At 39.9% G+C, this 12,185-nt stretch overlaps 2 protein-coding genes across 2 annotated transcripts; one reads left to right on the top strand and one right to left on the bottom strand.

The window, feature by feature from the left end:
- Window positions 1–210: 210 nt before the first annotated feature.
- On the bottom strand, window positions 211–6,083 carry cops3 (COP9 signalosome subunit 3). Its single transcript, XM_088285246.1, has 12 exons — window positions 5,885–6,083; window positions 4,430–4,559; window positions 3,774–3,886; window positions 3,123–3,172; window positions 2,762–2,854; window positions 2,447–2,626; window positions 2,090–2,230; window positions 1,795–1,968; window positions 1,625–1,711; window positions 1,422–1,535; window positions 1,259–1,339; window positions 211–988 (listed from the first exon to the last, which is right to left on the bottom strand). The coding sequence occupies exons 1-12, from the start codon at window positions 5,937–5,939 to the stop codon at window positions 935–937; spliced, it is 1,272 nt and encodes a 423-aa protein (XP_088141372.1). The 5' UTR covers window positions 5,940–6,083; the 3' UTR covers window positions 211–934.
- Window positions 6,084–6,726: 643 nt separating this feature from the next.
- On the top strand, window positions 6,727–11,333 carry nt5m (5',3'-nucleotidase, mitochondrial). The gene is made up of 5 exons (XM_088285363.1): window positions 6,727–7,474; window positions 8,165–8,265; window positions 9,153–9,213; window positions 9,286–9,400; window positions 10,305–11,333. Exons 1-5 carry the CDS (start codon window positions 7,121–7,123, stop codon window positions 10,442–10,444), a joined length of 771 nt encoding a protein of 256 aa, XP_088141489.1. The 5' UTR covers window positions 6,727–7,120; the 3' UTR covers window positions 10,445–11,333.
- The last annotated feature ends 852 nt before the right edge of the window (window positions 11,334–12,185 follow it).

Below are 12,185 nucleotides of genomic sequence, written 5' to 3'. Positions count from 1 at the left end.
GAGGCGACTACTACTCAGGATTGGCGTATGACAAGCGTTGCAGCGGTAAAGTCCCACCTATTAAAAGCGGATAGTGGGCCATGATTGGTCCAATCTTTCTACAAGCGACATCCGCCTGTGTGAAGGAACTCATTGGTTAAGATCGTAAATCACCTTCGTTGTATGAATAAACGTTGAACATTTTGCGATACGTTTAACAGAAGCATGAAAGCAGTTCAACAATTTATTCCAGATCCACAGCTGTCAAATGACATAACGGTTTAGTTACATCCGTTGACTTGGGCGTCTTGTAATGACAACCTGTCAAAACAATTGTATGTACAGCGCTCTAGTGACCTCTAGTGGATCCGAGTTATATTTAAAAAAAAGGAAATAAAACAAAACAGTGCGCCAGATTGTGACTCTTTGCAACCAGTGCGGTCAAAAACACATTTTCTGTGTGCACAGTCACCATTGACTACATTCAAAACAAAAGCAAAAAGGAAACTATCATTGTAGTCGTTACAAATGTAGATTATAGTCAGATTTATTCCTTGCCAGCCATGTATTATCTCATATGTAACACCTTCTTCTAATTACAGCCATCATGCAGCAAAATGGTGAGATTATTCACAAATATGCTCAGAACAAACAAATCCAGTTTTTATTATTGTGTCCTGTGATAATGTAGCACTGTCACTCCAACCTGAACATTGATAAATAAAACACTGACAAGATCATTTTGTTATCCTTCGGAAACCGCAAAGAAAGATCAACCAAATTCAGCGTCACTCCACACAATTTGATTTTCTTTAACCAATGTCTTTATGCAATAGAATATTTGTTTTTCCTTTCTTTAAAAAAACAAAAACAAACAAACAAACAAAAAAAGTCCAATGCATCCATGGAAGAATGTATTTTGGGCTGCAACATTTTCTGGTAGTCTGAAGCCCCTTCAGGAGTAACTTGATGTTTTGCTGCCAACATCATCCTCCTGCGTTCCCATGCTCTTAAACGAAAAGAAAAGTCACGTGTTAGAAATATCTGCCAAAGTTCATTTACAATTCCATACAGTGACAGGTTGTGTTTATTTTTCAAATTCAAACACAACTCTTCTTCTGTCCCTTTTTCTAATAAATTAAAATAACCCAAAGACTACCTGATTATACACAAATTTAATAGAATTAATTTATTGCGAGCTAAATTACTAACCTAATTGTCTTTTTTTTTTTTACACGAAAAAAATGACCAAAAAAAAGTAGCGTGAATTTTGCCTCACCTTCTGCACAAATTGTGGATTTACTGTGATTTCTTGATCCATAGATTTTAGCTTCTCATCCAGTTCTATACATTTCAACATCTGAAAGTTAAAGCACGACGACACATTTTAGGAGCAGCTTCAAGCCTTTTTTTTTTTATGGTTACACTTAAACTTTACTCACCTCTTGGTCAATTTTGTGAAGCATTGCTGGGTTGTTGTATTTTTCTGGGTTGTCATGGAAGCACACCATGCCGTCCTTTTGGTTAATGCTAGCGTAGATCTCACCATCTTCAATCTACGCGCGAAAGCAGAATTCCGCAACGGAATTAAAAGGAGGACCAAACGATTCAAAGTTGCACAATGTCGCTGCGGGGTTCACCTCACCATGTGTAAGACGTATTTCTCTGCCTCCTGAGGCCCTGAAAGCTGCACTCGACTCGCCATGTCTTGCAAAGACAGCGTCAGGAAAGTCTGCAGGGAGCAGCGGTTGTGTACTTTAAAAAATAAAATCCTTTTTGACCCAAGCGATGAAACGAGAATTCTGCCACACACACCTTTGTTAGCCTCTGGATGTTCTTTTTGTAGAGAGAGGAAAGGCACTGCTTGACCAGGCCCGTGTTGTTGTCTCGCGTGAACGTCTCGCTGTGTTTGTTGACGACGCTGCGCAATTCCGTCGGGTTGTTGGTGGTGTAAATCTGAGCCAGCTCGTGGTAGGCGTTGCTCAGAGGCTGAGGAGAAAAAAAAATGAAGGAAATAAACAACTGCAGTGTACACTGTCCGAAGATGAATGCTGGCTTTAAAATTCGAGTCACTACTCCAAAATGGAGGTTTTATTAAATCCGCCCTTACCTTGATAAACCTCCCTACGATTTGTGAGGTGTACTTGGGCAGCTGCTGCACTTTGCCGTGGAGAATGAGAGAGACCAGGATGTATTTCTTGTAGGCTTCCAACATGATGTGGCTCACTGCCATGGCTGGAGTGGTTATTGCCTTGAAGGGGCATTTAAAAAAAAAAAAAAAAGAAAAAAAGCGGAAAATAACAAATAACAGAGATGAGAATTCCATTTAAATGCAAATGGTGATGCAATAGACCTCCAATGTCATTTTATTTTACACTTGTACGCTTTGATAAAAAATGTGTAAGATAAGAAAGTTAAAATGTTTCTCACACAATCAATGAAGGTTAAAACGCGGCAGAGGACGTACCTGTTCATAAAAATACAGTGCTCTATCGAAGTTTTTGAGGCCCATGTATATCATGCCACCGTAGTAGTAGTAACATAAAAAGTGCTTTGCGTCGTAAGCGCCGTTCTCCTTGCAGATGTCCATCATGTCAAGCTCCAGGAAGGGCAGGGCCGGCTTGAAGCACTTTGCTAACAAGCACAGCTGGAGAGGATGTGGAACAGGGAAATTTAAATTGCAATTTGCCACTTGCAAGCCGGGTTTATTTCACAAAAGATAAGCAAGATAAAGACACGTGGATTCCGTTGGGCAGGAGATAGCGAAGGCCCGCTGACTCACCTGACACAGGTCTGCGTGAACTGAGGTAAGCTGGTTTGTGTTCATCTGCATTTTGTCTATTGCCTGTTTTAGGATGACGACACCCCTCAGTGGCTGGCACAAGGCGAGAAGGAAAGAAAGGCTAATGAAATATTTAAACTCAGAGCAAATGAGGGCCACGCTTGAAAATGGGTTAAAATATTTAGCAGTGGAAAGCAAAAAAAAAAAAAAAAAAGAGAGGATTCTGGTTATGTAATGACTCAATGACAGAAACAATAGAATCAGTAAGAGGAGTTATGAGAAACGAATAAATAAAACATAAAACAAACATTGCAGTTATTTAATACTTGTACTGCATGGAATTGTAACTCTGCAGTCTTACCTGTTTCCGCTCGACAAGGGCATTCGTCAACTGGTGGCAGAGACCAGCGACTGTGAGGACACAAAAGCAGTGTTACATAATAATTCAAACGGCAGCGCCTCAATTAAGTTAAAGAGGCCCGTTTCGTACTTTCACGGCCAACCAATTATTCATAGTCAAGGAAGCCAATAAATATTTGGAGACGATATTTATTTGCAGTATAACGGAAAAATATTCACACTAAACTTTGTTTAGACGCCTTGAAGCATGTTTATGGAAAAGCTTTTCAGATTCAATTGAACTTTCTTTTTTTACTTTTTATCTTCGACAAGAGGAATATTTGTTTTCAAACTCCAACAAAATGTGCAGGGAGCTCCAAGGATCAGCAGCATCTTAGAACTATAAATTAAAAAAAAAAAAAAAAAAATCTAAATAATTCCCGGGGGTTTAGCAAATTTTAATGTGAACTCTTATCAGCCAGCAGATTTTTTTTTCCTTCTTCTTTTTTTTTTTAAAGCCGATGCTGTTATGAGTGGCCAATATCGGCGCCGATGATCCGCCCAGCCGATATTCGGTCTATGCCTGGTGTAACGATACTGATACATTTTTATTAGAAAAAAAAAATGCAAACATACTGTAGTTACTGCAAAATGTTTGGTCGAGAGGACTTACAAGTGTCTGTTGCATATCTAATGTGCTCGCCATTGCATGTACTGATGAAGAGCTGGACTTGCGAAAAGAGTGTCTCAAAGTCAGGGATGTTTGGCATGGAGAACTTTACAAACCTGGAACACAAAGTGACAGATTAAAAAAAACACACACACATTCATGATTATTATGTTTTATTATTATATTATCTATTATTATTATATAGTGGTGTAGTTCTGTGGCACATGACCAACACATCAGAGTCTAACAGAATGACAACGAAGACGGAAAATCCGCAAATAATTGACACTCATTGAAATATTTTGGGAAAATTGAAGAAAATAAAAAAAATTATACATTTTTTTCAAACCCAAGAACATCTTTAATACTGCATGCAGAATTTGTTTGGAACAACTTCCTTAAAAGGGTCATTTTGAAGAACTGCTTCGTAGTCAGTGAAGGATGTGACGCTAGAGGCCAACTGAGAACAATCATCGCCCCTCCATTTCTTAAGGACTCGTTTTCAGAGCGCCCACAAACTTAACCACAAATAAAAAGAGCAAGGACAGGATGCTAAGTGGAGCCATGAAAGTTGAGCTCATGCGAGACTGGCGCAATCAAACAGCAGCAGACCTCTTGGGGACAGCGACTGAGTAATGACTTGCACAGGGAACACTTACAGAACAGCCAGCACACCGAGGGAGTGCTCCTGAATGTCCAAAGCCCCCAGCACCGTGTCCAGGTGCGACAGGTTCTTGGCCAGCAGCTCCCCGCTCTTGTTGATCAACTCGCACAGCTGAGTCATCTGGCCTACAGAGGAACAGATGACTGTGAAGAGTACAATAACGGAGACAATTCACTCATGCAGGACATTTAAATGTTAATATTCAGTACTTTGAAAGTAAATTATCTCAAGCGATACAAGTAGTAGGTAAAAGCATCGTCATCCATGATTTCTTAAAGCATGTATAACTCTGCATGTTAAATGCAAAATAAAGTAAGTAAACACACAGTTGTAGAGGTCGTGGCATCGATTCCGGCTTCGGCCTTTGTGTGTGGAGTTTGTATGTTCTTCCCGGGTCTGCATGGGTTTTCTCCGGGTACTCCGGTTTCCGCCCACTTGCCAACGACATGCATGGTAGGTTGATGGAACACTCTAAATTGGCCCTAGGCGTGTTAGTGCGGATGGTTGTCTGACTTTGTGTGGCAACCAGTTCAGGGTGTACCCCGCCTATTGCCAAAGACAGCTGAGATAGGCTCCAGCACCCTTGTCAGGAGAAGCGGAACAGATAATGGATCTATTCTTTAAACTATCTCTACATGGCAGACAAGGACCAAATTCTACATATCGGCTAGTGAAGTTGTATCGGAGTTGAAGTATAAGCAGTATCGGCAGACAGCGATCTCTATTCAGTACATCCCTAAATGCATTTGAATTATAATGTGAAGTATTTATTCATGGTTTGTTTTGATAAATTCAGGGTTTTTTTTCAGTTTTTTATCGGCACTATTATTTTTATAATATCTCCAGGGATCTATTGAGATGAAAAAGTGCCTGAATTTTAGGCAGGTGAGGAGAATACAAGAACTCTGTGTTAATGCCGGTAAATCATTGATAACACTGAATAAGTTTGAACTAAACAACACACTTGGAGCCCATTCTTTGACCTAGAAATGCATTTCGAACCTTTGAGTTGCGATTAACTGTTGCTACATTTTGAAACCAGTCCGTCGGTCAACTGTCCTGTCAAGGCCTTCGCAAAAACCAACTACAAGAGCGATTGACTGGGCACCAAAGCCAATCAAATGTGTCGATTCTTGGTCGCCAGCCAATCACGCGAGCCTAGGGTGGGACTTCCGGTAAACAGTGCCCAGAAAATATTTTCCTGATCGTACCGAGAAAGTATCGTTTTGACAATTTGCTTAAAGCTACCACATATTCACTTTGGTCATACATACGAATACATAATGCGGTTATATTTCACACACTCGTATCGGCATCTAAAGATTATTCGCGATGTGTTTACATGATGAGGCAAAAAGAAGTGCCTGACTTGGCTCTCGGCAAAGCATAGGGTAGCATATGCAGGCTAACTAGCTAGCACTTCCCATGCGAATGAGTGAAGCAAGCCTACCTTGAGCGGAAAGCTGCCGCACATTGTTCACAAACTGCTCCAAGGCTGAAGCCATTATATCACGGGTCCAATGTGCAAATAATTTGCACTGTTTTTCATTCAAACGTCAGAAACAACTCGGTCCGTACAGAGACAGGGGCCACACAGCCGCCACTGGGTATTCTCGCGATACCCTATGAAATTGAAGGGACTGCAACGAGATTTTTTTAAGTAAGCGAATTTTTTAAAGGGCCATCCTTTGCATTTCGAGACCAATATCCAGTTCACACAAACGCAAGTTTCTGCGGCAGTGGAAAGTTTGGTCTGTCAAATATTCACTTACTCAATTATAAGTATAGTCCGAAGGACCATAAAATTCTATTAATCTTCGTTATCCCCTTAAGAAATAAGAAAAATAAAACGGGAACTGACGTCACATCTACGGGGATAACAAAGATCATGTAGGAGAGTAAGAGCAATAAAGGAAACCGACAACTTGACTTTCACTTTACATTGGCTGTATATGCGAAACAATAAATACAAATATATTTATTCACAACAAGTAGATTAATAACATCAATTGATATGATTGTGATGATTAGTGACAATTACATTCTAAAAGTAAATGTGCTTTCGTAAATACTCGCTACGTACTGGAAATAAATTTTTTCATCAGAAACGTTATCAATAGTAATGCACAATCGTGTGTGTTGTCGTTGGTACTGTATAACAGAAACCCATTTAGTTTTATTTGTGTATCACTAGTTACTACTACTATAGCAACCATATAATGATAGTAATAATAATAATAATAATAGTAATTTTGCCACTTAGTCACGTTGTTTGAGCGAGCAGAGACAAGGAAGAACTATCTTGTTTTGCCAGAACATCTTTGTTCTCAGCAGTCCAATACAGTACAGTTTGTTCCCTGCAGCTCAGCATAATAACGGTGTTTTACCTATGAGACCATAGTGTTACAGTACTGTTTTACTTTCTTCTGGCAGCCGCAAATTTCTTCCCAGACTGACAACTTGATCGGTCATGGGGAGCTGCGAGACATTTGACAACACGTCAACAAGCGACTCAATCAGACCCCAGCGCAGGCCTGTCACGTTTGACATTTCCGCCGCTTTCGACTTAGCTTCAAAGCTAACGTCAAGATAGCATCCGAGCTGTGCAGATAACACGCGGGGATCGTTTTAACATTATGCGGGCACAAAACGTCAACAGAAGACAAATGAAATCCATGCATCGTGCATGAAAAACTGTCTTCCATGCGGACCTTTCCCACTATATCGCGACGGCAAGAGTCAATCGGTGCCGCCCAAGTCCGCTATAATGTTACTGTCGACCAAAAGCCGTCTCCTGCGAAGGGGAAATGCGTTGCTCCCCAACATATTTAAAGGGAGCTGCGTTGACATGACACATCACTCCGTTTCTGGTAAGAGGCTGCGGGTGCTGGTTGACATGGACGGCGTCCTGGCCGACTTTGAGGGGGGGTTCTTGAAGAAGTACCGGGCCAGGTACCCGGACGAGCCGTACATCTCCTTGGAGGACAGGAGAGGGTTCTGGGTGTCCACGCAGTATGGAAGACTCCGGAGTGATCTCTCTGTAAGTGTACTGGCTACTTGTCTGTCATTTAGACACTTGTGATCCATCACAGGGAGATCGGAACGCTGAAGAACATCCTCCTCATCACCTGAGACGGCTTCAATCAATCAATTTATTTGTTGAATATTTACGCACATTTTAATACAATACAATAGTATTTTTTTTTTAAAACATTTTAAAGTTTAAAAAGTCAAACTGACTGTCAAACGTTTATGCCTACTAATAGTTATGTAATGTAACTCATACTAGATTTTACACAGATCTGATCGGCAGATATTTTGCACTATCCAAAATTGGTGATCAGTTGCAATATCGTAATTTGCTTAATAGATCAGTGATGTCGTTGATCAAATCCGCGAAATAAGACAGGATATCATTCGCTCCATGGACATTCTGTCATTTTTTTCACTTTTTTTAAATTATTTTTGGAGGGGGTTCACTATTCTAAAATCTCAGTTGTCAAATTGCAATGTAATGAGTGCAGTAATAAAAACGAATATGGTAGCATAATTTGCATAAATATTTTTTGGGTATTGCATGACCATACATGAAGAGATCAGTCATGTGTTTTCCACCATAGCAATTATGCATAACAACCACATGAGCACTAGGAACCATGTCATGCGGTGTGCACAATTATTATCTCGTCATAAAAAAAAAAAAAACTATGCACGTGTTCTTTATCTCTAGGAGAAAGCCATAAGCATCTGGGAGTCCAAGGACTTCTTCAGTGAGCTGGAGCCACTTCCTGGTGGGGTGGAGGCAGTCAAACAGATGGCCAAAATGGACAAGTAGGTTCATGTCAACATCCTGTCAAGCAGCCTAAGCGGGTAGCATGTAAATAGTATCTACATTATTCATGCTCACAAGACTTCACACACCCTATTATTGAATAAAGTTGACTGGCTCATGCAAACCAGCAACTGGACACTCAATTCCAGATTAGTGGTGAAGGGGGGGTGCTGAGAGTTTTGGGAACATATTTTCAGAAATGGGCAAAAATAATATTTATTCTTGCTTAAATTCACAATTGATGGGTCGATACGGGCAGGAAGATGTCATAGTTTGTCTGTGCTGTTTGTACAGAGAAACAACCAGAAAAGTTCTTCTTGACAAGGCGCCCGTGCTGTTGTGCTTATCTGCTGCCATCTTGTGGTATTTCAAGATAAAGCTCAAAATATTGAGACATTTGTACAACTTGACACTCAACTCAGCCAAAGTGCACACATTTGAATGTCCAAATCAAATTGCACGCTACTCTCCACATTGACTTGGCGTGCTTTCTGACTTTCTGCATTCCAAACAATTTACGAGGAAATTTCCGCCTTTTCCCGTTGCAGCTCATATGGAGCGGGAGCAGAAAACGGAATTATTCGGGTGGGTCTTAAAAAAATTTAAAAAAGGATGGGTTTGTTTTTATATGCTTGCAGCGTTCTTGTTAACCGACCACAACATGCCAATGACATCAAAACATAATCATTTGATGTTATGAAACTGAATTTTTTCGGTTTCACAACCTTGGTGAAAACGAAAGCCTTCTTGCAGTTCTAAATCACCATTAAAAAATATTCACTCCACTTTTACTGTGTGCGTCAGCAGCTTAACTAATAACCAAACTGAAACCGTGAGTAAAACTACCGGTGTTTTTGTGTCATTTTTCTCCCGTTCCATTCCGCAGCACAGATGTTTTTATTTGCACCAGCCCGATCAAGCATTTCAAGCACTGCCCTTATGAAAAGGTACGCTCTCTCTTTCTCACCATTTTCTTTTCCCCTTGAGCAACTATTACGGATGTGTGTGTTCTCTTCTAGTATGCGTGGGTAGAAAAGCATCTGGGCCATGACTTTCTGGAGCAGGTCATCCTGACCAGAGACAAGACGGTGGTCAGCGGAGACATCCTTATCGACGACAAGCCTGATATCTTGGGTAAATCTTTTCATTTCATTTTAATGACGTCCAAATAAACTGCGCCAAAATGTTTTTTGCGGTGGTAACCGGGTTCCACCATTTTCACAAGCACTTTGGCCACAGTTGAATCAATTAATAAAATGTTTTTTTGAACATGGAAAAAAAAAAAAAAAAGCAGTTATTTCTGTTTTCATTTTCCCTCTTGTTTTTGAGGGATTTAGTTATGCAATGATGAAAACCAGGTTAAACATTTTGGCCTTAATTCCAAAAAGTATGTCTGGCTTAAACTCAACACCGCTAATCATCAAAAGAGCACCATTCCTACGAGAGTGCCTTGGTGTTGTTTTTCTTCAGATGGAACTTGAACAAAGTGGGGCGGAATTATGGCCAATTTCAAAATAGAAAACGTTTCAGGCTTCAGTTGAAATAAAAATTAAAAAGCTGCCCTTAAACTGTTGCTGACCCCCATTTAACGTGAGCTTGAATGTGATTGGTTAATTCTGAACTCAGCCAGGACCTAAATCAGCGGTGATGTTTTTTTTTAAATTCACCAATTAAAAAGAGTAAATTCTGTTGTACAGGTTACAGGCCACACTAATGGGTGATTTGTCTCAGTCAATTTTTTTGTTTTTAATATATATAGCAGGGGTGTGTAGACTTTTTCTATCATATTTCTCAAATAAGGGATTCCGCTGCGCGCTGTAAGGGAATGAAAAACAAACAAAAGGGAGAATGATTTCATAAGGCTGTGTAATGCCGAGTGGGTGTTTCAAGTGATTCACGAGCACCTTTTAAAGACTGCTGCTTCATCATCTCGGTGTCTTCTAAGGCAACCACTCTGCTGGCACCGCATGATGTAGCACACGGCTTATGCCTCCTTATGTAATACGGTATTTAATGGCCCACCACATCCTGTGTGCAGGCGTGGAGCCCAAACCCACATGGGAGCACATTTTGTTCACCGCATGCCACAACAAGCACCTTCCCGCCAGTCCCACGCAGAGACGCTTGCTGTCCTGGTCCGACGACTGGAGAGCCATCCTGGACAGCAAAAGGCATTGACGTCTTTAAATACAAACTCGAGGGTCCTATATCACCAGCAGCGTTGCCTTTTATCTGGGTGCCAAAGCTCAAGTGGACACTGAGCCAAGAACCGAGTGCACACAAACCACATTCGTTGACGTGTCTCACCGTCATCGACCACAAGAGGGCACTCTAAGACTTAAGCATGTTTGAATTGAGTCAAAACATAACTGTACTGTGAGATAGACCAGACTGAACTGCGCAGGTAAATGTCAGAGGGGTGTGCTTGTGTGAGAAAAAATAGTTAACAATTTAAAAGGTGCATGAATAGACCACTGAACACACACTCCACTACACACCAACATTCATCTTAGGATTTTAAAACTATATGCAATACACAAACATAAGAAAGACAGATGCGCCCATTTCATTTTTAATCATTCTAAGGACAAGTGAGAGATTTTTAGTTTGGATTTTTGGTGCTTTTTTGCTTATTTTCATTTCTTAACATTATGCATTTTACAAGTTTTATTTTCTAATTTTGCCAGCTGAGCTGGGATGACTGAGTATTTTTTGAGAGATGCACAACGTAATGAAGAAGAGGGAGTAAATAAAATGGGACTGATTTTTTAAGTTTGACAACTAAATAAGAAGTGATGTTTTTAGAAATGGCTTTTGCTTTCCCGCGTTTTACATTTGCAGTACATGCTGAAATGTCCTGTTTTTATTCTATTTTTGAGTTTTACCTTAAAAAAAATCAAAGTACTGTAACATCATTTACAAGACCAAATTAGGTTATTTCTGTTAAAAACATACCATTGACTGGTAAAATACCTCCACAAACTGTTATTGTGTTTCTAACCAAGTTCTTGAGTGTCGTAAATGTATATTTACTGATTGTCTACAATAAATCCACATTTTAAATCTGCGATGCAGTTTTTCTGTCTGTGGGAATTAAACACGGTTTTAACGGGTGTGTAGACTTGAACGCTATTGGATACAACGTTCAACGAAATGAAAAAAAAAAAACCCTGACGAACATGAGAGGCTTGTTTATGTTCTCGTGCTTTTTTTTCTTCTTTTGCATCAGGATCAGGTACAGTGTGTCTTCAATCTGTGCAGCACACAATGAAATCTCAAGACTATCACGGCATTCTTGAGCGAAATGTGCAGAGCACTTGACCTCACCTGTCCGCTAGCAGCGTTACATAAACATTTGATGGCAGTGATTTCCTCAAAAATGTTGGGCCACAGAATATTAACATTTTTTTTGTTGAGACCAGTTACATTGCTTCATTTTTCTCTATATATAAAAAAATATATTAATTGATTTATGCCAGTAACACACATAGGTTTATTGAAATTCAAGTTTGAGTTTCAGACAAATGAAAACTAACTAAAACTTTTTTTTTTTTGCATTCACGCCACAATATGCCACTGATATATTTCAATTCACAGAAGTCACAAAGGGGGGGAAAAAAACGTGAACCATATATGTCAATCTCTGCTCCAACTTATGAGAAAGCAGAAAAAGTCACTCTACATTTTCGGATTTGGGCATTGAGTCTTCTTAATGAATGTAGTTCAGGTACTTTACCTTTCTTCTTCTCTTTTTATCTTTTGTAGGTACTCCATTCTTGAAGGAAAGGAAATGGGTTTAAAAAATATAATTCTGATTAATAATGCATTTGTGGAATATGAGTTAAGCAGCAAAAATCCCCCTGTTTTAGCCAACTCAAGGGGCGGCCATTTTGTCACTTCTGTCCACTGAAAATGACAT

This window comes from Idiotropiscis lumnitzeri, chromosome 20 (genome assembly GCF_059441095.1).
Source record: "Idiotropiscis lumnitzeri isolate Australia: NSW breed Sydney's pygmy pipehorse chromosome 20, RoL_Ilum_1.0, whole genome shotgun sequence".
Lineage (NCBI taxonomy): Eukaryota > Metazoa > Chordata > Actinopteri > Syngnathiformes > Syngnathidae > Idiotropiscis > Idiotropiscis lumnitzeri.
This window is presented reverse-complemented; position numbering and strand designations above follow the sequence as displayed.

Excerpts from the sequence above, each read along its gene's own strand:
- cops3 (XM_088285246.1), bottom strand. The coding sequence starts at position 5,939 with ATGGCTTCAGCCTTGGAGCAGTTTGTGAACAATGTGCGGCAGCTTTCC. Across the intron at positions 1,969-2,089 it reads TCGTAGGGAGGTTTATCAAG|CCTCTGAGCAACGCCTACCA; the intron begins GTAAGGGCGGAT and ends TTTTCTCCTCAG. Across the intron at positions 989-1,258 it reads ATCCACAATTTGTGCAGAAG|AGCATGGGAACGCAGGAGGA; the intron begins GTGAGGCAAAAT and ends TTTTCGTTTAAG.
- nt5m (XM_088285363.1), top strand. The coding sequence starts at position 7,121 with ATGAAAAACTGTCTTCCATGCGGACCTTTCCCACTATATCGCGACGGC. Across the intron at positions 9,214-9,285 it reads AGCACTGCCCTTATGAAAAG|TATGCGTGGGTAGAAAAGCA; the intron begins GTACGCTCTCTC and ends GTTCTCTTCTAG. Across the intron at positions 9,401-10,304 it reads CGACAAGCCTGATATCTTGG|GCGTGGAGCCCAAACCCACA; the intron begins GTAAATCTTTTC and ends TCCTGTGTGCAG.